Below are 24,614 nucleotides of genomic sequence, written 5' to 3' on the forward strand. Positions count from 1 at the left end.
ATTGTTTAGACGGTTTTTGTTCTAATGCCTTTGAAAAATAATTTCGTACAGAATTTTCCATGTGAACTGGTAATATCATATGCTGGTGAGGGAAGAGGCATTGGTGTCTTTTCTTGTTGATACTTTACCACTTGGGTTATAACTGACCCAAGCCCTCTGATGAGAAATAGGAAGGAAATTCCCTGTTCTTATCATGATGCTTGTGTTCAAAATAGCTGGCAACAACGGACCTAATGGAAACCAATTTGTGTGACGGCTGATTTGAAAAAGAAAGAAAGAAAAGATTCAGGCTCTTCTGCTGTGCTGAAAGCATTTTTATTGAAATAATAGCTGTAAGGACTGGGGACTTTGTCTCTCTGAAGGTAGATGTGAGGGGTTGGGTTGGAGAAACTGTTTCAGACCGAGGAGAATTTTGAGCAAAGGTCTTTCGTAGAGTGTGAGTGCTATTATTAACGTTACTAGCTTTTATGTGAGAGAAAGGAAGCATCATTAAATACAACATTGGAATCAGGAAGATTCCAAATCACCTCCTCTGAGCATTCTGACTTGGTGTTGAGCCTAGTCTGTGAATAGGCACCAGGCACAAGTGACTCAAATCAAGGGCAGAGTAGAAATAAGGCTCAGTTTCATTAGACTTCTTATGCATATAAGGGGAAAAAAGGGACTTCCTTGGCGGTTCAGTGGTTAAGACTCTTCGCTTCCACTGCAGGGGGCGGGGGTTTGATCCCCAGTCGTGGAACTAAGATCCCACATGCTGGATGACCAAAAAGAAAAAAGAAAAAAAAAAAATTTGTTACCATAGGAACAGACTCCCAGACCAGTTGTGCTTATTAGCTAAACATCATTAAATGCTTTTCTTTAAAGAACAAAAACTTTATTTTTTCTCATTATGAAAGTTATTCATATTTGTGATGAAAATCATTGGAAAGTATGAAAAAGTATGATGCAGAAGGTATTTCATATAATCCTTATCACCCATTTTTTATTTCAGCTTATACTATTAGAATTTTGTATCATTATTGTTTTGCTTAACATTTATCATAAGCATTTTTCGTGACATTAAAAACATTTAAATGCCTTTATTGTATTCCATTGTTTGAATATATCATTACTTAACTCTTGCCCAATTGTTGGACCCTTGGGTCTTAATTTTTCAGTGTTATAAGATAATGAGACATTGTGAATTTTTGTGCTGCTGTGAGACTAATGGGTTATTTATGTGTTCAGAGTTGAGTAGTTATGTGGGCCCTCTAATTTTAAGGAGTTGTCAGGGAGTCCTCTGGGTTGAGCCCATGTAGGGATGGCCTTGCCGTGGGGGCAATTCATTTTGAACTGCCTCATGGCAGTGGACATTTGAGACAAGGAGCACAGAGAGCTGGGGAGAATCCAGGCTTGACCGTAAGGAACAGATTTATGGGACATGATCACAGCAAGATGGGCCAAGATATATTCTTATATCTCACGTGCAATTTCCACGTTATATACTTGGTATGTGGAAATACCGTTGGGCCGTTGATCAGCATCTTATATTGTTCATACAGGCCTCCTTCACTTAAACTCAGTCCACTGAGAAGGAGGATTAGAAGCCCCACATTGGTAGAAAGGGGAATAACAGCTACTGTGTTTTGTTTTTGTTTTACAAAGCTTTCCTTAGACTGTGAATTCCATGAGGAGAGGGACTGAGTCCCGTGTTTTCCTGTTAGCTAAAGCACAGCATCGGGTACATAGTGTCTGTGTCTCCGTCGTGAACACTATTCTAGTTATGCGTGTTCAGATCATAATCTTGTTTAGTTTTTTGAAAGTCACCCTCATACTCTTAACTCAGAGATTTGAAGCTCTGTGACGTTGCAGGAAGCCGAGCAGGTGAATCTCAAGGTTGCTCCGTGGCAGTTGCTTCTGTGCACCATCTCTTTTGTGTGCTCTGGCATCTGTACCACCTTGAAAGCTGGAGCCAGTCACAGAGCTGGTATTCTGCCCTTTCCGTAGGAGGTCTCAGTGAGACACACCATTTTAGGGGAAATGGAGCAGGGAGTGTAAAACGGGAGGCTGAAATAGCAGTCCTTTAGCCTTTTTGTGGGCTGGGAGTAAATATTTAGACACTGTCCTCAGCTGCCATAGAGATTAATCATAACCTTGCAACACTTTTAGAAGCTCCCCTTGTTCCTGCTGGAACAGGTTTGTCTAATTTGAAGAACCTTACTTTGGCTCTTTTGAAGCCGCGATTTTTTTCCCCAAGAGACCTGCTCTGAGTTCCTCTGCGTAATGTCCCCTTTGCAGGAACTTTCTATCCACACGGCTGGCATCTTTGCGCCACCCACTTGCACCATACCTTCCGACCCGTACCTCATTATACCCAATTCTGAAACACCTGGCTTTTGAAACATGGTGAATATCTTCTTTTGAAAGGGCAAATCTCCACTTTTTGCTCTGCTCCCTTAAGCCAGGGCTGTTTTGATGACTAACATTCTGGGTGTCCCTGGACTAACCATCTGTATTTTGGTCCCAGAATTCATTTCTATTCTGCTGTTTCTGTAGCGATGAAAGTTCTCTAGCTTTTGGATACGGTTGTGATTCAGTTAAACTCTCACTGGTTTGCCATCTGTTTGCCATTGGTTGGGGCTCCTCTGATGTGTTGGGAAAGCTGCACACGGTCGTGGAAGGAAGAAGTTCACATGTCTGTGGTCTTGTACAAGAGTTCATTTGCTGACTCGGAAGGTTTTGTGTAAAGCCTCTCTCTGCCTGTGTGAAAAGCACGAGCTCCCCTTCAAACAAGTGAAAAATGAGTTCTGCCTGGCTTCTTGTTCTTCGCTCTCCTCCACTTCTGGGCTTCCTCTGAGGAAGAGGAACGTGGCTGCGAAGGGGTGTGGATGAGCCTTCACACACAAGCTCAGGCCTTGGGCTTTCCAGCAGCAGCGAATGTGTGTGTGAGAAGAGAAAAGAACCCCTGAAGAATAGGATATCAGTTTAGGGACTATTATTGAGCATCTGCTATGTATAACACACATTTGGGGTGTAGAAAGATGATTCTCATTCCAGTCCAGCTGATGATTTCTTCTATGAACTTGGGTAAATGACTTGACCTCCCCGGGCCTTAGATTCTCCAGCTGTGCTTGGACTAGATAATCCTTAAGGTTCTTTCCAGTTTGGGAATTCTGTATCAAAATGTTTATCTCTTTGTTACAGAACAAGAGAAACGGCTTTTCCACAGGATTGGCATATTCTTATGTCTCACATGCTTCAAACTAAGTGGCTTCAAGATGGTTTCTCAGCACTATTGATGTTTCGGATACTTCTTTGTTGAGAGGTTGTCCTGTGTAGGAGGTAAAGCAGCATCCTTGGCCTCACCTACTAGATGCCAGTAGCACCCCAACTTTCTGCCACTTGTGACAACTAAAAATGTCTCCAGACATTGACATTGCCACTTGTGGGGAAAATTGCTTCAGTTGAGAAGCACAGCTCTAAAGAAAGAAGAGTGGTACTGTTTGAATGTGGCTATTTTTAATATCTATTTTCATATTGGTCCTCTGCTGCTTATTACCTGTCCTGGGGTTGGAGGATGAAGAGCAATCTCATTGGTCAAGAGCTCTATCACCTTTCTTTGGTAGCTTCTTCTAAAGATATGCCTCCCCTCAGTGGGCAGGCTTACTTTGCATCTTCAGTATTTTTTTCAGAATATGAGAAGCTATTGGTTGTTGCAAAGAGGAAGCTAAGGCTTTAACGGGAAGTAACTTAAAAAACATAAAGAACTAAATGTCCCCAGGGAGTGAAGACAATAACTTCTAGAGAATCGAGTTAAACATCTGTTTCCTGAAGTGAGGTCACGAGTGATAGGAAATTAGTTTAATTATAATGTCAAGTTTTGAAATATCAGGTCCACCTGGCCAACTTTGAAATAATTGCCCAGCTGTTAGCTCAGCGATCCATCTCTACACACCTCCAACCCCCAGCCTGATGAAAGCCATTGAGGTAGTGATTGAAATGTTCTAGCTCTCTTATAAGATCTGGGTTTTATCCTTATTGCTTTTGCTACAAAATGTTGGTTTTATTTTATATTAAAATTTTTTTGAAGTATACTTAGTTTACAACATTGTGTTAGTTTCAGGTGTACAGCAAACTGATTCAGTTTTTTATATATATATATATATATATCCTTTCTCAGATTCTTTTCCATTATAGGTTATTAAAAAATATTGAATATAGTTCCCTGTGCTATACAGTAGGTCCTTGTTGTTTATCTATCTTATATATAGTAGTGTGTATATGTTAATCCCAGAGTCCTAATTTATCTCTCCCCCACCCCCAAAATGTTCTTTTTAGGTTGAATTACTTTACATTGTCCCCAGTGTCATCTTTTTCTTTTTTTTTTTTTTTTTGGTCATCATTTTCTCATCTCTTTTCAATCCACATTCTGGACTGGGTTGGGTGCAGAATGATGCTCTTTGCTGATTGGGGTAGAGTGTGTTCTATGAGCATCCTTGCTGGGATGCTCTGGGATCCCAGAGCCATGACTGAGACACTTGAGCCTGTGTCAGTCTCTATCCCTCAGTCCTGGCAGGCTCTGTGTTCTATTCCAGCTGAGCCTTTGCCGGAGTAATTGGCCACATGGAGCCTTCAAGCCAAACAATTGTTTGTACTGAGATAGTCTCACTGTTTGGCTCCTAATGAAATAATCTCCTTCCTGCCCCCAGTGAAAGCAGCTATTTTTTATTTCCTCCCTCCCCTTTTCAGAGAAGCCATGCCTCGGCTACCACTCTTCTCGCTTATTCATGAATGCTTTAAGCAGGGTCTTTGTGCAGAGGAAATTAGCTAGAGACAAAATATCCGAGCTAACCAGGATACAAGGAACATTAAGGACACCCTTCCTCCTAATTTTCTATGTAGGATATTTAAATCACCTTTGTGTGGTTTTCTGAGTAATAAGGGATTCAAACCTCAAGTCCACATAAGAAAAATACTCATTCTAGGTTTTTAAAAAGTATGCTAACTTAGGCAGTTGTTACCTAAAGGAGCTCACAGAATAAAAACAAATATAAAACCCAGCGACAGAACAAGCATAGCTGAGTGCCACCGGAGAATGACACAGTGCTGTGAGAGTCAGAAGAGGAAGGAAAAAAGGCTTGATGGAGACAGCAAGATTTTCACAAAATGAGGTTTTGAAAATGGAAGTAATAGCCCACGTAGAGCTATTTGTGAGCAATATTAAGTTGATCCAGAAAGTATAAGTAGTCCAGTTTTCCTTATTTGTCAAACCTGTGAACCTCCAAAACATGAATTCAGGAAAGAGAATCCACAGGTAGAGATAGAAAGTTGCCCAGGTGGCCCCAGTGTGTCCTGCTTCTCTTTCCCTCTTTGGGTGCTTCTTCTGGCTTTCATCGTATTGCTTGCTGCCTCTGCTCTAAAGCTCTGGCTCATATATAGACACAAATCACTTCCTTTGATTCTTTTCCCTTAGCCCTGTTAACACCATTCAGAACTTTGAGTACAAAGAGGGAACAAAAAAGGGAACTTATCACAAAATATATGAAACTAAAAAACAGCCACCCTTTTCTTTGAAGGTTTAACTTTTGATCCTACCTCGCTCGGCTTGTTCCCAGTCCCTGTTCTGTTTCAGAATCCTGAGGTCACGTGCCTTAGCTTCACAGGACCAGTGTAGATTCTTAGTTACCTTGCTTGATTTTTTTTTTTTTTCAGCACCAGGTCCTCCTGCATGTGAAAGGTACTGTCTAAGGATCCACCACCAGCAATTTTCTCTCTAGAGAACTTGACCCAGAGGATAAAGCCAAACTAGCCTTCTTGTGCTGCTGCGCACTTAGGGCTCTTTTACTCATTTCTCAGTGGATAGGCATCCAGGCCTCTTCCTGAGGTTACTGGCATAATCAGAGACCTCATCCTCCAGGCTGAACTCAAGATTCTCCAGAAAGAGAGGGGCTTCCCACTTGGAGGCCCAGCACTGTGTACCACAACTTTCATACTGATCTCTCATGGGAGCATTTATTTAACAAGAGCTATGAACATACTGGTTTTTTTTAGAAGGGAAAACTTTTATTTTGACTTCATAAAAATTTAAAACATTTAAACAGCAAAGCATTTGCTAAACAAAATAACAGAGGTTAAAGAGAAATTTAAAAACAAGAAACAAAAAATTGCAAAATGTCAATTCCCCTAATCTATGCATTTAGGGCTAAACCAATAAAAATAGTACTGAGATTAGCTGGGGATGTTGTTATTTAGTTTTTGTTTATTTTTAGATTGTTTTTAAAACCAATCAAAATTTATAGGGATAAATATTGTTACTTGTATAGATTTTTAATAACAGCTTGTTGCATTTCCTGTATTGTTTCAAATGCCTCCACCTGGTCACATCAAACTTCAATTGATGCTTTAAGTAATAGAGGATCTTTTATTGCAGCCAACGTATAGCAGGTATGCTGTCTAATTCTAGAGAGTCCAGTGAAGTGGAAATAATATATTCTTAAGCATTATATTAAACCCTATCTTAGGAATTATAGTAAAAGCAAATGTAGCATCAATTGAATAACAGCCATTAACTAAAGAGAGAAATCAAGAGGACGTTTAAAGACAGAAAACATTAGGCAGGTGTCCTACTATGCTTGTGGATATTTAGGAGGTGGCTGCTCTGGAATTAAACCTGGACATGACCCTGGGTCCCTCAGCCCTCACGGTTTGACCTCCTTCTTCCCTGGGAACCTGATGAGGGAGAGGGATTCCCTGACCCTCTTGCTGAATAGCAGGGCAGAGGAGCCCCTGGGGGAAAGCTGGAATTTAAACCCTGCTTTGGCCAATTTTGTCTCCTGTGACGATTTCTTTTCTTAGCTTGTTGAGCTTTCTCTCAGTCAACAGAAATGCCAGCCAACTTTGTTGAGGGTTTTTTCTCATGGGACATGATCCGTCTTTGATAGAAGGAAGTGTTTCTTTCCAATTCTCTCTCTAGGTCTTTGGCCAGCTTTCTGTAGGAGTTGCACTTGGGGAGTACACTGCTGATATTTTCGTACACTTTGGGAAGTTTCTTCTTTACTTCTAAGCAGTAAATTCCCTCCTTGATAAACTTTGTGCAAAGTTTCATTATATGTTCTTGATGTAGTTCAGTCACTATTTGAAGTTTCAGCTGAAGCTTTTGAATTTCACTTTCAAGCTGTGAATATTCAAATTGCAAAGAGGGTTGCTCAGTTTGGAAATTTCTCATTTGACTTGTAAGCTCCTTTTCATTTGATTGTCTTCAATAATTTTTTTTAAATTAATTAATTTATTTGTGGCTGCATTGGGTCTTCATCGCTGCGCCTGGGCTTTCTCTAGTTGCAGTGAGCAGGGGCTGCTCTTCGTTATGGTGTGCGGGCTTCTCATTGTGGTAGCTTCTCTTGTTGCGGAGCATGGGCTCTAGGTGCTCGGCTGCAGTAGTTGTGGCATGCGGGCTTCAGTAGTTGTGGCTCACGGGCTCTAGAGCGCAGGCTCAGTAGTTGTGGCACACGGGCTTAGTTGCTCCGCGTCACGTGGGATCTTCCTGGACCAGGGCGCGAACCCATGTTCTCTGCGTTGGCAGGCGGATTTTTAACCACTGTGCCACCAGGGAAGCCCATCTTCACATAATTTTTAAAATGTTCCTTGCTTTTCTTCTTCGAGCCTTTTTAAGGAAACATTTAAGTAACAGCATGGATGGGTTTCTTTGAATCGACTTCTGACTCATAGTCTAGGTGGTCTCCATTTTCTGATCCATTCTTTTTGTCTAATCCCAAATTGCCGTCATCCACATAATCTCTAAAGAGAGCAGGTAAATTTGTCCTCTCCAGCACAGTTTTTGTCGTAGATCTTTTTAGCTGGCTCTTTTTATGATTTACAACCTATTTCACCCGTGTAATTGAGTTTTCAAGCTTTTTTTTTCTTCACTTCCCACACTCTTTGCCCCCATCCTGCAGCTTCTCGGGAAAGCTATCCTAGGCTTTCCTGAAAATGAGTGTTTTCAACCATACCATCCATTCTTTCCCTCTGAAGTTGTTCTGCATTCTTCTGAGGCGCTTTTAGGGTGTTTTGGCACCAGTCACTAAGGGTTGGAGAGAGTTTGACATATCTTTGAGTAACCATGTATGTCCTTGAAGGCAAGCCACCATTCCTCCATGAAATGAAAGTTTAGGGGCTCACTTCTAGTTATTTTTCAAGAAAATCTACTGTGTTCTCAAGTAAAGAGGTGGACATGTTTAGATTATTACGTTTTGCCATACTCAGGGTTTGTAATGTCAGAGGACTGGCCTCTGCTGCAGGCATCAGCTTGTGTAATCAGTCTAATCTTCTCACTGACTTTATGAGATTCTTCAACCCGGGCAGAAGATGTTTCGGCTAGCTCTTTTCCCCTCTTTAAAATATATCAGCTCTCTACTATGAAAACAATCATAGCATCACATACCAGAACCTCCCAGGGAAACCCCAAGAGACTTGGGCCTCAGGCTTTTAGAGAGCACCGCCAGCAGTACTGCACAGCTGCTGCTCCAGGACTGGCTGGAAAGACACCTCTGTGGCAGTCAGAGGCCCTCTGTGTAGAATCAGGGACTCACCTTGTCCGGGAGTCCCTCAGTCTGCCTCTTGTTCCCAAATCAGAGAAAGGCCTCTGGGTGTCTGTGGGTGAGAGTCACCCTCTCAGATTTCTCTGTGTGGCTGGAACCTAGCAGCTGGCAGCTACACACACCGTTTTAGAGGAAGTGATGTCTTTGTTGGTGTATAGAAGTAAGAAGAGGAATAACAAGAATTGATTCTAGAAAGGCCCACATCATGGAAGAATTTAAGCCACACTTAGTTTGGAGTTCAGTTGACAGTGGGGGTCTAAATTACATGTCTTCAAATGGGGCAGTGACATCGTCAGCACATACCTTGGCAGAATGTCCTTTTCAGAGGCAAAAAAAAAAAAAAAAAAGGTCAAACTAGGACCTGGTCCTTTCCCTTCTGAAGTATTCTGGGAAATAGAGTTGAGTAATAAAGATACAGGTTGTTTGATTTGGCCGTCTTTATTACCAGAAACATCACCTAAGTATACATTAGTTACCGTCCACTGCTGGGATAGCCAGGAAGGAAGAGTTAGAGCCTAACCTGCAATAAATCTTTACCTTCCAATAATAAATAAGGCAAATAAGATTGATGTGGAGCTAAATTTACTAAAAGTTAATTGCCCTTCCTTCAGTCTTTTCAGAGTAGTTTAATTAATTTTAGAGATACAGTTATTATCTTTTAGCCCATAGCTTTGTGGCTAGCAGGGGTCAGGTAAATACCATGAGATATGTACAAGCATGTTACTGGACTAATTCAGAGCAAGTACCGGTTTTCCTAGGATTTAAAGGAAATGAATAGCCAGTGTATAGAGAAACTGAGAAAGCTGCTGCCCCCAGCAGTAGACATGTGCCTTGTTCTAGCGCTGGCCCTTTGGCTGTTTTATTGTTTTAGTTTTATTACTTTCTGTAGGCTTTTTAAAAATTGTATTTAATTTTCTCCACCACCACCCCTGCTCCAGAGCAGAGCAAGGTCAAGGCCAATCCATTGTCTGTAAGCACTGCTAACGGCAAGAGAAAGATTAACAATGTCTCCTCCTTTTTTCCCACTAGCCCCCATTCCACTTCCCTGTTGATTTCCTAGTGTTACAAGCTTTAATGTCATTAGAGAAAGACCATTTTATTTTATTTTAAAAAGAATTTATTTATTTATTGGCTGAGTTGGGTCTTCGTTGCTGCGCGCGGGCTTTCTCTAGTTGCGGCGAGCGGGGGCTACTCTTCATTGTGGTGCGGGGGCTTCTCCTTGCAGTGGCTTCTGTTGTTGCGGAGCACACGCGCTAGGCGCACAGGCTTCAGTAGCTGTGGCACTGGGGCTCAGTAGTTGTGGCACGCGGACCCTAGAGCGCAGGCTCAGTAGTTGTGGTGCACAGGCTTAGTTGCTCCATGGCATGTGGGATCTTCCCAGACCAGGGCTCGAACCCCTGTCCCCTGCACTGGCAGGCAGATTCTTAACCACTGTGCCACCAGGGAAGCCCCAAAGACCATTTTAAGTTATCTGCTGAAATGGGTTTAGATGTAGACTAACTAATTATTTCATCAGTGAGTGCTCAGCAGTGTTCTATTTCACTAACCACCTTTTTCTGGTTACCTGGTAGGAGGATAACGTTGCTTTGCTTTGTCTCCATGGATATCATAGCAGTTTGTTTGCTACATCTGTTCTGTCATTGACCTCCTGGATTAAGTTGGCTCAACTGGCTTGTATTTTAGTTGAGTGTAGAATAGCTGCTCTCTTCTTCTAGAATCTCCAAACCTCTATCTGTATCTTGCATTTTTTGTTATTTTATATAAATATGGGAGTAGTATAGAAGTAGCACCAGGAGGTAAAAATGGTAAGAAGGCAGATTAATGGGACTCAGTGTAAAGAAGGCATCTCTAGTATTCAATGCCATCCAACAGTAGAATGGCCTTCCTTTTGAAATGGTACATAACTGACTTAGTACCAGAGCTGTTTAGGGAGGAACCAGATAAAAGTATCTCAATGACTAATGAGAAGGTTAGACTCACCGACTTCTAATGTTCTTTCCACCTCTGATTTTTCAATTTTAAATTCCTTGGTGTAGTATTTACCTTTATTCTCTAATCAATCTCAGAAATCTTTCAATTTGTTTGGTCTCAAACATTTAAGAAGATAACTTTTAGGGCTTCCCTGGTGGCGCAGTGGTTGAGAGTCCGCCTGCCGATGCAGGGGACACGGGTTCGTGCCCCGGTCCGGGAAGATCCCACATGCCGCGGAGCGGCTGGGCCCGTGAGCCATGGCCGCTGAGCCTGCGCGTCCAGAGCCTGTGCTCCGCAATGGGAGAGGCCACGACAGTGAGAAGCCCGCGTACCGCAAAAAAAACAAAACAAAAAAAGATTGACTTCTGCTTTTTCAAATATACAAACGTGGACAGTGTCTCTTTTTGACAAAAGGAAACAACATTCTTACAAGATGTACCGGATGGAAAGGGACTTACTTCTCTTGCAGAGCGTACTCAGAGCAGAGGTTGATTGAGTAAGCTTTTATTTTGGCCTCATGGTTCCTTAAAATGTTTGTACTTACAGAGGTTCAAAGTTACTGTTTATTGTTATTTTGGAATAGGGAACTAGGTGAATTCTCTTTTGTGTAGATGGAAATAGGCTGATAAACATACCTCTTAGTAGCCCTGCTTAATTTCTCCAAGATGCCACTGGTGTTTATGTGTATTCTTCTTTGTAGTGAATCAAGGGTTGAAGGGATATAATGAGTGGAACTGAGGTACCTAGCGTTAGAATTGTTAAAATAAATACTGCTGCTTCTTTGCTTTGATTCTCGAATTTCATGCTGGAGTTAATGACAGGCCAAGTTCCGGAGAAATTTGCTTCTATTTTCAAATCAGAATGTGTTGATGGAGGTTCTTCCTTATGTGTCTATCACATTTAAACCAGCTTTCAGTGCCAATCATAGGCTCCATGAACTGAATTTGATTTCATGTTTTTAGACTCATCAAGATCTAACATCTTCAGGGAATTCCCTGGAGGTCCAATGGTTAGGGGTCCGTGCTTCCCCTGCAGGGGGCACAGGTTTGATCCCTGGTCAGGGAACTAAGGTCCTTTATGACTCATGATGTGGCCAAAAAAAAAAAAAAAAAAAGACCTAACATCTTCATAGATTATTTCACGTTGTACCTTCAGAACCACTGAATTTCAAGCAGGAAGGGACATGAAAATTTCCTACAAATCAGCCAGTAGAACAATGGTACTAGAAGGGACTTTACAGCTCATGGTTTACCCCACCCACTGTGCAGGGATCATTTCTCCACCATCCCTGAGAGTTGATCATCCAGCCTTTTCTTGAACATTTGCACTTACTGGGATTCCACTGTTTTTGGATATGCTGCATTTGTTTTCACGCAACCTTAATTATGAGTTAGGAAATTCTTCCCCGGAGTGTGCCCAAATCAACTTCTACTCACTGGTGCTAGTTATGCCTTTGGAGCCTCACCAAAGTAACCTAATCCCTTTTCTGGGTAATATCTTTGCCTTGAAAGTGTTTGAAAAGTTCTTCTCCCTTCATTTTACAAGACAGAAAAAAAATTGTATGCTTTTTATCTTGTTAATTGATGACTTCATTTAACAAATACTTACTTTGTATGTACTACTTGCAAGTATGGTGGTAAATGTTTGGGATAAATGATGAAGGGACAAGGTCCTTGCCTTCCAGAGCTGATAGTCTATTTAGGGCAAGAAAGTTTCGTAAGCAACTAATTGTGATAAGATATTAAGTATTGGAAGAGCAAAGCAGGCAATGGACTCTTAGCCATAGCAAAGGTCAAGATTTATTCCCTTGATGGCCTCACAGAAAGAGGTGACATTGGACTAGATTTTGAAGTTTTCGAGCAGGGAATGGAGGAGAAAGCCATTTCAGGTAGGAAGAAGGTGTAGGCAAAGAGGCGTGAGTCATGACATTTTTCAGAATGATGACTTGCTCATCCTGTGTAAAGCACTGGGCTCTTAAAGGGCTTTATTATCATGCTAAGGAGTTTCAACTTATCTTTCAGCCAGTAAGGAGCCATGGATGGCTCTGTTGTTTTGTTTTTAAAATACCTGTACTGTTTTTTCTCATTACAGAAGTAATGCAAGTTCATTGCAAACAATTAGGAGAGTATGTTAAAAAATAGGAAAATAAATATTTCACAGTCCCACTACCCAGAAATAATAGCTTTTAATATTTTACATATATTCTTCTAGACATTTTTTTCTGTGCATACATATATATTTATTCACATTCTTAAACAAAAATGATTTGATTTCTTCTGTTTATACTGTTTAAAATTGTATTTTATAATTAATATAACATGGACATGTTTCTATATTAAATAAAGAGCTACAATTTTCTTTTCCCTAACTGAGTAGTGATATCATAGTTCTTTTATGGAATCTGTTGATGTTTTTTGTTGGAACATTAATATATTACTGAACATTCTTAATATATTTCTTTGTGTACTTGACCTGTTGTTTCCCTGATGAATTCTTACAGCAGGGGTGGGTGGTGTTCAAAGGATTTACTTACTTTCAATTATTATTATTTTTATTTATATTTTTTTGCGGTACGCGGGCCTCTCACTGTTGTGGCCTCTCGCGCTGCGGAGCACAGGCTCCGGACACACAGGCTTAGCGGCCATGGCTCACGGGCCCAGCCGCTCCGCGGCATGTGGGATCTTCCCGGACCGGGGCACGAACCCGTGTCCCCTGCATCGGCAGGCGGACTCTCAACCACTGCGCCACCAGGGAAGCCCTCAATTAATTTTTAAACAAATTTTGCCTCCCTGCTGTGTGCGAGGAACTGTGCTGTGTCCTGGGAATGTAACAGTGAACATCACAGATCTGCCTGCTCTTGTGGCACTTATAGTTTAGTGGAAAAGACATGTTCAGCGATCACATAAATAAATATATGATAAAATATGGTACAACTTAGAAAGAAAAAGTAAAGGGTAAAATAAGTGAAAGTCTATAACCTTTGAAAAGTCCTTATTTTTAGAGGTATATACCAAAGTATATACAGATTGCATGGTATGATATTTGGGATTTGCTTCAAAATATTCCAAGGTTGGGAGTTGAGTGTGTGGGAGTATAGCTGAAGTAAGATTGGCCAGAGGTTGATAATTGCTGAAGCTGCTGGTTAATTATGCTCCGCTTTTGTGTGTTTGAAATTTTCCATAACGAAATGTAAAAACCAGAAGAAAAGATGGAAGAGAGAATATAATCTGGTTTAGATTGGGGGACCAAGGAAAGGCTCCTTTGAGGAAGAAGCTTTTCAGCTGAGACCTTCATGATATATAGGAGTTGACCAGGCTACAAGGGGTGGATAGTGGTTGGGGAAGAAGCTCTTTAGGCAGTGAGAGCAGCGTGTACAAAGGCCAGAAGCCCTAAGTAAAGAACATGTTGGTGTTTTGAGGAAACGAAAGAAGGCTGGCGTGATTGGAGTTGAGAAGCTGGGGAAGTAGCCATGGGCCAGATCATATAAGACCTTGGAGACCACGTTAAGGATTTTGTTCTTTAATCCAACAGTGACAGAAGGCAGGCTTCCCTAGAAAGGTTTTAAGCAGCTGAGTGACAAGGTCACTTTTGCTTCTTTAAGAGCTCAAGCTGACCGTTTTGCAGAGAATGGTTTTGGTTTGGTGTTGGAGGAGAAGGGAATGTAAAAGCGGAGAGAGACATTAATTAGGAGGTTATCGCACTAGTCCAAGAGATCTGGTGCGTTTGGATTAGAGAAATAGTGTTGCAGATGGAGAGAGGAGATACTGATTTGAGAGATATTTGGTCTTGGTGATGGTGTAGATATGGCGATTGAAGAAGAGAGGTATAAAAAGTGATGTATAGGGCTTCCCTGGTGGTGCAGTGGTTGAGAGTCTGCCTGCCGATGCAGGGGACACGGGTTCGTGCCCCAGTCTGGGAAGATCCCACATGCCGCGGAGTGGCTGGGCCCGTGAGCCATGGCCGCTGAGCCTGCGCGTCCGGAGCCTGTGCTCCGCAACGCGAGAGGCCACAACAGTGAGAGGCCCGCGTACCGCAGGAAAAAAAAAAAAAAAAGAAAGAAAATGATGTATAAATTTCTGACTGCTGCGTTTGAACGGATGGAGGTGTAATTGATTAAGATGGAGAAGAATGGAGGAAGAACAGGTTTTGTGGCAAGAGATTGAGAGTTCAGTTTGGAATATGCCATTCAGAAAATTAGCACCAATTTACATTTTCACCTCTATATTTGAGACTACATGAAAAGTTTACATTTGGGGGCCTGATCTGTACAGATTTGTGTTTTGGAGAGATTATTCTGGTGGGAGTTTGTTTAGTTGTTACTCTGTGAGCTCTTTGAAATAGGGGATCTCATCTTTATCGTCTCTGCCTTTGTATTCCTGGTACCTAGCAGGCAGAGTGCTTGGCACATAGTAGGTACTCAATAAATAATATTAAAAGAATGAATGCTTAATACAACATTGTAAATTAACTATATTTCAATAAAAATTTTTAAAGAAGAGCTAACAAAAAAATCTTACGCCCATTTTAAAAAAATGAATGCTTATAGGTGAGCTATGAGAAGGTCTAGGTAGAAATGGATAGATTCTGGGAAAGTTTCCAAGGTAGATTCAACAGGACTTGGATGGAAGATGGAAGAGAATTTCTCTCCCTTTCTTGACCCTTCCTGCTGAAGAGTTTTTCAACAGCTCCAAGATGCTGGCAGGTCTAACTTATGGGTATCCATTGATTTAGCAATGTTTTTTTTTTCCCCCTTAACATTTATTTTTTGGAACTCCATAGGTTAGAGATCAACAAGTTGTAATTATTATAATAGTAGGTTCAAGCTATCTGTAACTCTAGTTCTTTTCTCTCTGCTGATTTCTCAAGCCCAGAACCCTCCTAGGCCTAGTAGCTCTGGTGATGGGGGAAGTTTCAGCAGCAAGAAGAATTTGCAGCTGGGCATCAGTAGTTAACTCGGTTATGCAGAAGCCATCCAGTAGTTGAATGTAAATTGGATTTATTTACATGCTTTCCATTTTACAAATGGAGAAATAAGCCCTGGAGAATCTTGTCAAAAGGCGTGTAACTAGGCAGTATAAGCCCAGATTTCCCTGATACTGGGCTGGTACTTACTAGAGCTGATTTCTTGGCAGATTAGCCAAATCCATATACTTTCTTCATTTTTACTGATCCCTCATTGCAGAGTGATTATTTATTAATTTTAATATTGCTTAATGCTTCCTGAGCCTGCTTGTAGGCCCCTGATGAATATGTTCACTTAGCCATGACCTTGCTCTTATGTTGTGCTAATCACTACCAGTTTATATCGCCGTCTATCATCCTCTTTGCTTTCAGAATGGTTTGAAACATTGCCTCTCAGAGTCTCTTTCCATTTTCAACTTCAAAATGGTATCTTTTATATTTTCTCCCTGGTTGCCATGGCCAATGTGTATGGAACAATTGGATTATCTTTGCATGTATCCCATGTTTAAGTAGGCTGGCCTTGTAGCAACAGTACCAGGTACTGTGGAATCCAGGCACATCAGATGGCTGTCAGCTTCCCACCTTCCTCTGTGTGTGCAGTGGAGGCGTGTATGGACACCAGGGCAGGGTGGGGGCGTATAACAGAAAAGGGGAACAGCTGGGGGTTTAAGTAGTATATTCTCAAGGAATATTTTGAGGGAGATAAAAGAAGCTGCTTAAAATTTCATGTTTTCTAGAAGACTTTGAAATTGTATCAAGGGTAAGTTTCTTTCTGCTCTTCAGTCCGTTGATTTTGATTCTGACGTTTTAGGACTAGAACTCACATTCCTGTCTAACAAGCAGCATTCTGTGGTGTTGCATAGTGTTGGCTTATACATATGAATTCATTAACATGCCCTTTTCGGACTTCCCTGGTGGCGCAGTGGTTAAGAATCCACCTGCCAATGCAGGGGACACGGGTTCGAGACCTGGTCGGGGAAGATCCCACATACCACGGAGCAACTAATCCCGTGCACCACAACTACTGAGCCTGCACTCTAGAGCCCGCGAGCCACAACTACTGAGCCCACATGCCACAACTACTGAAGCCCGCATGCCTAGAGCCTGTGCTCTGCAACAAAGAGAAGCCACTGCAATGAGAAGCCCATGCACCGCAACGAAAAGTAGCCCCCACTCACCGCAACTAGAGAAAGCCTGGGCGCAACAATGAAGACCCAACACAGCCAAAAATAAATTAATTAATTAAAAAACAAAACAAAACATGCTCTTATCATGAAGGAGATGAATGGAAAATGGGTTCCAGTAATCTCATTCTATGCCATGTTTTTATATGTAGCTCTCTTTTATTATTACCCCTCCATATTCTCAGCACTGTGAGGTGAATATTATTGTGCACATTTTGTAGATGAGGAAACGGGTTTAGGAAGCTTAAGTATCTCTCTGAAGGTCACACAGCTAATCATTGATGAAGCTGACCTTCGAAATGTAAGTTTTTTTCTGGCTGCAAAGATTATGCTTTTAATAACAACACCATTTTCCCATATTTTCAGCCATAGAAGTATCTCTCCTGTGTTTTCCCTTTCTCCAATTTCAGAATCCTTTATGGAGCGTGCAGTTATTGATTAATAAATCTAGTGGCTTAAAACTAAAGGAGGCTGAGTGTCTGAGATAGAATTGTCCGTGTTTCACTGGGAAAAGGTTTTAAGAGGGATGTGGGAGGGGGAGCAGAGAAGGCTTCCTCTGACCTTTCATGACCTTTCATTGCCTATGTTTCTATACTGAGGCCTTGTTAGTGGCTCCAGAATATCAGGATTTAGTCTTGTATTCCTCCAAGGCAAAGAGACGTTAAATACTCTGGAACGGGATCTGGAGAAATTCCACAGTTGTGACAGTAGCTTAGATGTTTGGGAATCACCTTCTCCAGACTTAGGGTCAGGAAGCAAATAGCATAACATTCCACAGGTAACTTTTTACTTTTTTAATTTTTAATTTTATTTTTGGCTGCGTTGGGTCTTTGTTGCTGAGCACGGGCTTTCTGTAGTTACAGTGAACAGGGGCTACTCTTCATTGCGGTGCGCGGGCTTCTCACTGCAGTGGCTTCTCTTGTTGTGGAGCATGGGCTCTAGGCGTGTGGCCTTCAGTAGTTGTGGCTCGCGGGCTCTAGAGCGCAGGCTCAGTAGTTGCGGCACACGGGCTTAGTTGCTTCCCGGACCAGGGATCGAACCCATGTCACCTGCATTGGCAGGCAGATTCTTAACCACTGCACCACCAGGGAAGTCCCACAGCTACCTTTTAATTAGTGTTTTTGGCTTCTGATTTTGTTAGCAAGCAAATATAATGTAACTATCTTATGAGTTCTAGAATCTCGAGCAAAGGGAAAATGGTAAAGAAACATGAAATATTAACTTTTGGTCCCATTTTAAATCCTGTATAATTTAGATTTTATCTGAGTTCCTTTATGAAAACTGTAACCCAAAATAGACATACAGCATGCTAAGGAACCTCATTCACATCTATTTAGGTTTTCTGTTTTGTGTTTATGTTAACTCCCACTGGAAGAAGTGTGTGGATCATTTGTGTGTTTATTGGCTACATAGCAGATCTACTGTGCAAATCTGGGGATTTGAAGGGACTGAAGGTCTTTTTAGAAGACAAATCTGAGCCTAGCAAGATTAGAGCAGTAAGAGGGTATTGGGATAAAATTTGAGGCAGAGAACACCACCTGGTGGTTATAAGGAGGACTTGAGCCTTCTGTATTTGTAGTTTTTGCCATAGTATCAGTAATATCTTTGTCCAAAAATTACATTCTTACTTATAGTAATTGCAGATTCAAATTTCTAAGAATAATTTTCTGCCATATGATTTTAGCATTCCCTTATTAAAACTGCTGCCAAAACCCTTAGACCAACCAAACTATTATCTGTGTCCAGCAAAATTGAAACCTCATGTCCTTTGTTGCTCCAAATGCAGGTCCTCTTTATCTCTGTAGAAAATCAATTAGTGTCTTTTCACCTCTTTATCAAAACCTCTAACTTTGACATCATCCTTCTTTATGTGGTAAATTTCTGCTTAGTGGAATGATGGCAGAGGAAATATTAGTGATTTTTCAGCAGGTGTTTGGCAGGCGTCATATAAAAGTAAGTCAGTTTCATCCTGTATAAAAATTATGAAGAAGAGTTTGAAAATTTCCCAGAGTGATTATTAGGGTGAGCAAAGTTGGCAGGGGATGGGAGATTATGTAACAGAATTTTACTGAAATACATATCTGAGATTTCTTTTTTATTGCTATAAGTGTCTTTATTATTTGACAATTGTGAATCTAAATAATTCTGTAGTTGGGTAAAGTAGGGACATCAGCCCGAGGGGAAAGGATCCTAGTAAGTGAATCTGGATGCATATTTTATAGGCCTGGTTGGGAGGGGAAGATAAACAAAGTTTTAAATTTCAGGCTGAGCCTTGAGCTGGCATGGCATGTCTGTATCTTTTTTCCTGGTAGGAAAACTGAATCCAGGTCTCACTACCATTGAAATGTTTCTTGAGGGAGGGCTGTTCGTGTAAGATACTAAATAGAATGTGACATGACTTCCCATTGTTCTCCTGGGATTTTTAAAAACCATGAGTAACAGTATTATAATATTTGCATTTCAACACTTATATTATCAGATACTGTAAAAAGCTGCTCCCTAGTCAAATGCCCACACATTATATAATCCCATTTATATAAATGTCCAGAATTGGCAGATCTACAGAGACAGAAAGTAGATTTGTGGTTGCCTGGGTCTGGGGTGGGGGGAAGTTGGGAGGAAATGGGGACTGCTTGCTAATGGGGTTGAGATTTCTTTTTGGGGTGTACACCATCACCAGAATTAGATAGTGGTGATGGTGTACCACTGTCTGAGAATACTAAAAACCACTGTGTTGTACACTTAAAAAAATTTAAACTTAAAGAAAGCTGATTCTTGGAGGAATGAACAAAACCAGTTTTTTAAAGAAAGGTGATTATGGGAATTCCCTGGCAGTCCAGTGGGTAGGACTCAGCACTTTCACTGCCAGGGCCTAGGTTCAATCCCTGGTTGGGGAACTAAGATCCTGCAAGCTGCACAGCACAGCCAAAAAAATTAAAATAAAATCTAAAAAAAAGTTTTTTAAAGATGATTGTGGTAACAGTTCTCTCACTTATGTTCTAGCAGAAATGTTGTCTGATAACCTAAATATTCCACTTTGGGTCTTGAATGTTGTTTTAACTGGTACTTTATTGCCCTGTTCCTGACCTTCACAGGACCACGATGGGCCTCCTGGAACATTGGTGTGTTCATCTGCATTCGATGTGCTGGAATCCACAGGAATCTCGGGGTGCACATATCCAGGGTAAAATCAGTTAACCTCGACCAGTGGACTCAGGAACAGATCCAGGTATTTACATAGCCCAAGAGTGAGTCAACTGCTCCCATATTTCCATGTAAAAGTAGTTCCGGATGAATTTCAGTCAAACTGGGCATAAAGGTGAAGGTAAAGGACAGTTTAGTTGTTAAACACGTATGTCACATTTAACATTTTTAATCTTTGTATTTAAGACACAGGTTATTCTACTTATATTTTGCTTCCTTCAAAGCACTAATAGTCTATGGACTAGGACCCCATGGATCCGTGAAGGTATAAAGGGGGATCTTTGGATTATTTTCTAAGGGCCTTGGCATTTGCAGATCTAACATTTATAGTTTTAGATACTCACTTAAAAGAAGAAAACCCTCCAACACATAGACTTATAATAGTGTTTTATTGCAGAAATGCATATATGAATCTTGCTTGCTGTTAGGTTGGTGGGCTGGGCATGAGACACTTAAGTTAGTGAGTCCAGCCTGGCCCAAGAGCTGCACCTCGATGTGGCTTCATTGTTCTATATTCTCTTCCTGCATTGAAACTTGTTAAAGTAATTTAAAAAAAAAAATTTTTTTTTTCCTTTGTTTTGGGGGAAAGAAGCTCCAAACAAAACGAGTTGCTAAAGTTGGTGTTAGAAATAAGAGGTTATTCCTAATAGAAAATGGCTTTAGAAGTTACTTTAGATTATTTTTATGGATTCACTAAAGGACTAAAAGGTTAGTTATATTTTCCAGTTACACTTTACTGTATCTTATGAAGGAAATTACATGCCATGGAGGTATTTGGAAATTTGAAGATTTTTTAAAATCTTGGAATTTCTCTCTCACAAGTGTTAAAGAGTCTTTCAAAAGCCTAATGAGAAGCACATTTATTGGTACTACAACGGAATAGGTTAATTACTGCTATAAACTCAGAATTGTAGTTGTTCCTGATTATTGCCTGCCTGATTAGGCACTGATTATTGCCTGCCAAGTAGACATTTTGATTGGCAGCTATGTCTTGGACTTTCACATGGGATCTTGAATTATTATTGAATTAAATGTATCCTGTCAGACAAATCTTTCAATAAAAGGAGGAGGGGTGGCAGGAAAGACAGCTGTGAAAGTAAATGGTTGGGAGTAGAGCAGAGAGAATCATGGATTGGAAACCAGAAGACAGGCTTAAATCTCGGTTCTCCCACTCCCTAGGTTGGTTCTTCAATTGTAAAATGGTACAATTGGGTGAGAAGTTTTTCAGTTCTTTCCTGATGTGACATTCCTTGTTTCCACATCTTTTTTATTGCAGTGCATGCAAGAGATGGGGAATGGAAAGGCAAACCGACTTTATGAAGCCTACCTGCCTGAGACCTTTCGGCGACCTCAAATAGACCCGTATCTTTTCTGGAGCAACTCAGAAGGCTGAGTGGTTTTTTTGGTGTTTTGGGAGAGTCACACAAGACTCAGAACCCATGATCTGACTGGGCCATATTTATATGTGGATTAGTCGAAGTCTGGCTTTTCCTCTCTCCAGCAACCAAGACACACAGGAAGTCCACATATACTGTCTAACGTCAGAATGGTGGTGTCACGTGGGGAAAACTGTTCAGGAATTAAGACTGCAGTGGTTCACTGTGAATTCTTCCATAAAGTGACATCTCTAATAATTTTTGGATCTCTGAAACCATTGTTTGATAAAAAGAATATTTATTGTGCTATGTTGAGTTAGCAAAACAACCATTCATTTTTAACACCCTTTTATGTCCTAGCTCAAAGAATTAACTGTTGTTGACCAGTTAATCCATAACTTTCTTCCCCCATCCCCTCAAAAGGAGATAGCACCCAGCTCACAAAACCAAACCCCCTGAACACAGTGCTTCTCAAAATGTGATTTGTAGACCATCTTGTTAGAGTTTGCTTTTGGTGGGTGCAGGTGGAACCTGTTAAATGCAGATTTGGGGCCCTCAGAGGATCCACTGATCAGAATCTGGCAGTGGGGCACAAGAGGTTATAAGGGGCACTCGGGTGCCTTTGTTTAAGACTTGTTGACTGAAGGACTTTAAAATAGATAACTGACTGCTTTACCTGTATTCTAGAACAGCCACAGGCTCCACTGATGTCAAAATGAAGATTGATCCCATTTTCTGCTATCATTACTCTGAAGGAAAATCCTAGGAAATGGTGATTCCCTGCAGTAACCACGAAGGAGGCATTTAAAGGTTTTGGTCAGGGAAACCCCACGTGAAGAGACAGGAGCCATATGGGGAAACCAGGCAGGAGGGAGAGAGGAGAACAATGTTCCATGAGATACAAATTGACCTTTTATAGTCATTCCATGAGAAAGATTTGTTTGATTTATCCTTAATAAGCTTTTTGCAGAGCTGTCGAGGGATTTATTCGAGATAAATATGAGAAGAAGAAATACATGGACCGAAGTCTGGACATCAATGCCTTTAGGGTTGGTTGTAAATCTTTCAAGTTTTGTTCATAATAAGTAATTTGCTTATTAATCAGCCCAGGTGGGAATTTGAAGAACAGCTACCAAAATACTCTAAGTCCATAAAGAAAAAAAAAAGCCAGCTATAGAATCAAGACCATGAGGTATCATGGAGCAAACTTTTGCCGCAGGGATGGACCAACCACCAGTGAATTCTTTACCATGATTTGGATTTAGGTGTTAGTGATTCCCAGTTCCAAATTCTTCAAATGGACATGTTGGGCATACTAGACCAAACAGAATAATATGTGTGTGTATGTATATACACGTGTGTCTGTGTGTGTGTGTGTGTGTGTGCGTGCATTTTTTTGCTGTAAATGCCGTCAACAAAATTAGGTGTAATTAAAGCACCAGAGTTTCCTTCAGTTTGACCAGCATATTATTTCCAGTGTGTCGACAGACTGCCAATGGGACCCTTGTTCTTGAGAGGGGGTTTTAGGAGACTCCCAGTCGCCAAGTACACTTTTCATCCTAGGCGTGTAGTTAGAATCTGAAATACAGTGTATGATAACTGGACAAGTATAACATATGGGAGGAAATACAACACGGTTTCTGGAAGAAGAAAATATGCCTGACTAATGACAACTAGAGTGGAACCAATCAATATGACTATTTAGACCTTCAAAAAGCCTTTGACAAGACTCTATAGTAAATTTGCCTTGGAATAATTAACTGTTTCTCTAACCAAGGAAGTATGGAGAATATGGGATTCTCCAGTTCTAGCCAAGGACCTATCTAGCTATCCTCTATCTTCTATCTGTTATTTATTTTAATGGAAGATATACTAGCCAGTGAAATCATTAAGTTTACACAGGGCTCTAAGCCCTTCCAGGTAATTTAAAGTCAAGCTAATTGGAATCAGCTCCAGACTGATCTTTTGAGCTTGTGTGAAAAAGGACACTAACTGGGAGGTGAATTTCAGTGTAGGCAAGTGCAGGGTAATACGTGTAGTTAGGTAAAGATAATTCCTTCTCAACTTAGTATGAAGGACTCTTACCTCACAGTCATCCAGAAAAGGGACCTGGAAGTTATTGTAACTGTCCCAAGAAAGAATTAACCCAGTGCACAGCTGTGGCTTGGATGGCATCATCAAAAAGGGTTTGAAACCAAAGCACAAACGTTTCCTTTCACTAGAAAACTATGGTCTGTTTCCTTAGCTCTATTCATTGTACCAGACCATATGAAATCAGACAAGGTCAGAAAAAGGTATCAGATAATTCAGAAGGTGGGAGAAGAGGAAAGAGTAGCCATATGGAGATAGATAGTGTTCATTCGTAATTAGGTTGCTGGTGTACCGTACCCATGAAAGCAGCCTGTTTTACTCACTGAATGTTTTCATTTAGGAAGGAAATATTTCCTATGTGCCAAAGAGCTATTTCAAACTTTTTTATTTGATGTACTTAGATTTTTAAAAAATACTCTTGCAAAGATTTATATGCCAAGAATTAATATTTGCTAAGTGAAGGCATTTATTATCAAATCTAAAAGAAACTGGCTTTGTTAATTAAAGAGTATTCTTTTTAAATGGACAGATAAGACATTTTTAACTTCAAGAAATAGTGTTCTGTATTAAAGCATTACACTATGCATGAAACAGACATAGCTGCATGTGTTCTTCATGATTATAATACCACTTTATAGATAATATGAAAGTTAAAGTGGAAAATCCATGCCTACTCTTATCTTTACTAATGATTATCGTTTTGGTGTGTTCCCCCATTTTCTCCTACTTTTTGGAGGCGTAATTATAATACAGTTATATAGAATGTCTCCTGCTTTCACTCGACTTAACAGATCATTTTTTTTGTAACGTTACTTGTTAATTTTCACAACTTGTAATTGTTGAATCTTATTCAGTGAGTAACTAGATCACAGTTTATTTTACTATTCTCCCCTGTGGCATAAAGGTTAAGTTTTTCTTCAGCATATAAAATTCTGGGATGAAGTTCTTGGTGTATATAACCTTTTCCATGTTTTGGATTATTTTCTTAAGATACATTACAAAATACCGTATTATCTAGGGTAAAGGGTTTCAGTATTTATCTCTTTGTACTTTTGCCAATATACTTTCTAGAAGTTGTGCTATTTTATACTCTCTTCTCAGCATTGGGTAAGAGTGGTAGTTTTACTCAATCCCTACCAATATTAGATATTATCATTAAGATTTTTCTCCCTCAAAAAGTGCTTTTTTTGGCTATGCCTTGCAGCTTGAGGGATCTTAGCTCCCCAACCAGGGATTGAACATGGGCCCTCAGC

At 40.6% G+C, this 24,614-nt stretch overlaps 1 protein-coding gene across 1 annotated transcript in view; it reads left to right on the forward strand.

Moving 5' to 3' along the window:
* SMAP2 (small ArfGAP2) overlaps positions 1-24,614 on the forward strand; it is a 47,650-nt gene that overhangs the window by 10,251 nt on the left and 12,785 nt on the right. Inside the window, exons 2-4 of the mRNA XM_060020098.1 lie at positions 19,786-19,919; positions 21,171-21,256; positions 22,241-22,319. Coding sequence (XP_059876081.1) covers positions 19,786-19,919; positions 21,171-21,256; positions 22,241-22,319 — 299 coding nt within the window. The remainder of the gene's footprint in view (positions 1-19,785; positions 19,920-21,170; positions 21,257-22,240; positions 22,320-24,614) is intronic.

The sequence above is a fragment of the Delphinus delphis genome, chromosome 1 (assembly GCF_949987515.2).
Source record: "Delphinus delphis chromosome 1, mDelDel1.2, whole genome shotgun sequence".
Taxonomy (NCBI): domain Eukaryota; kingdom Metazoa; phylum Chordata; class Mammalia; order Artiodactyla; family Delphinidae; genus Delphinus; species Delphinus delphis.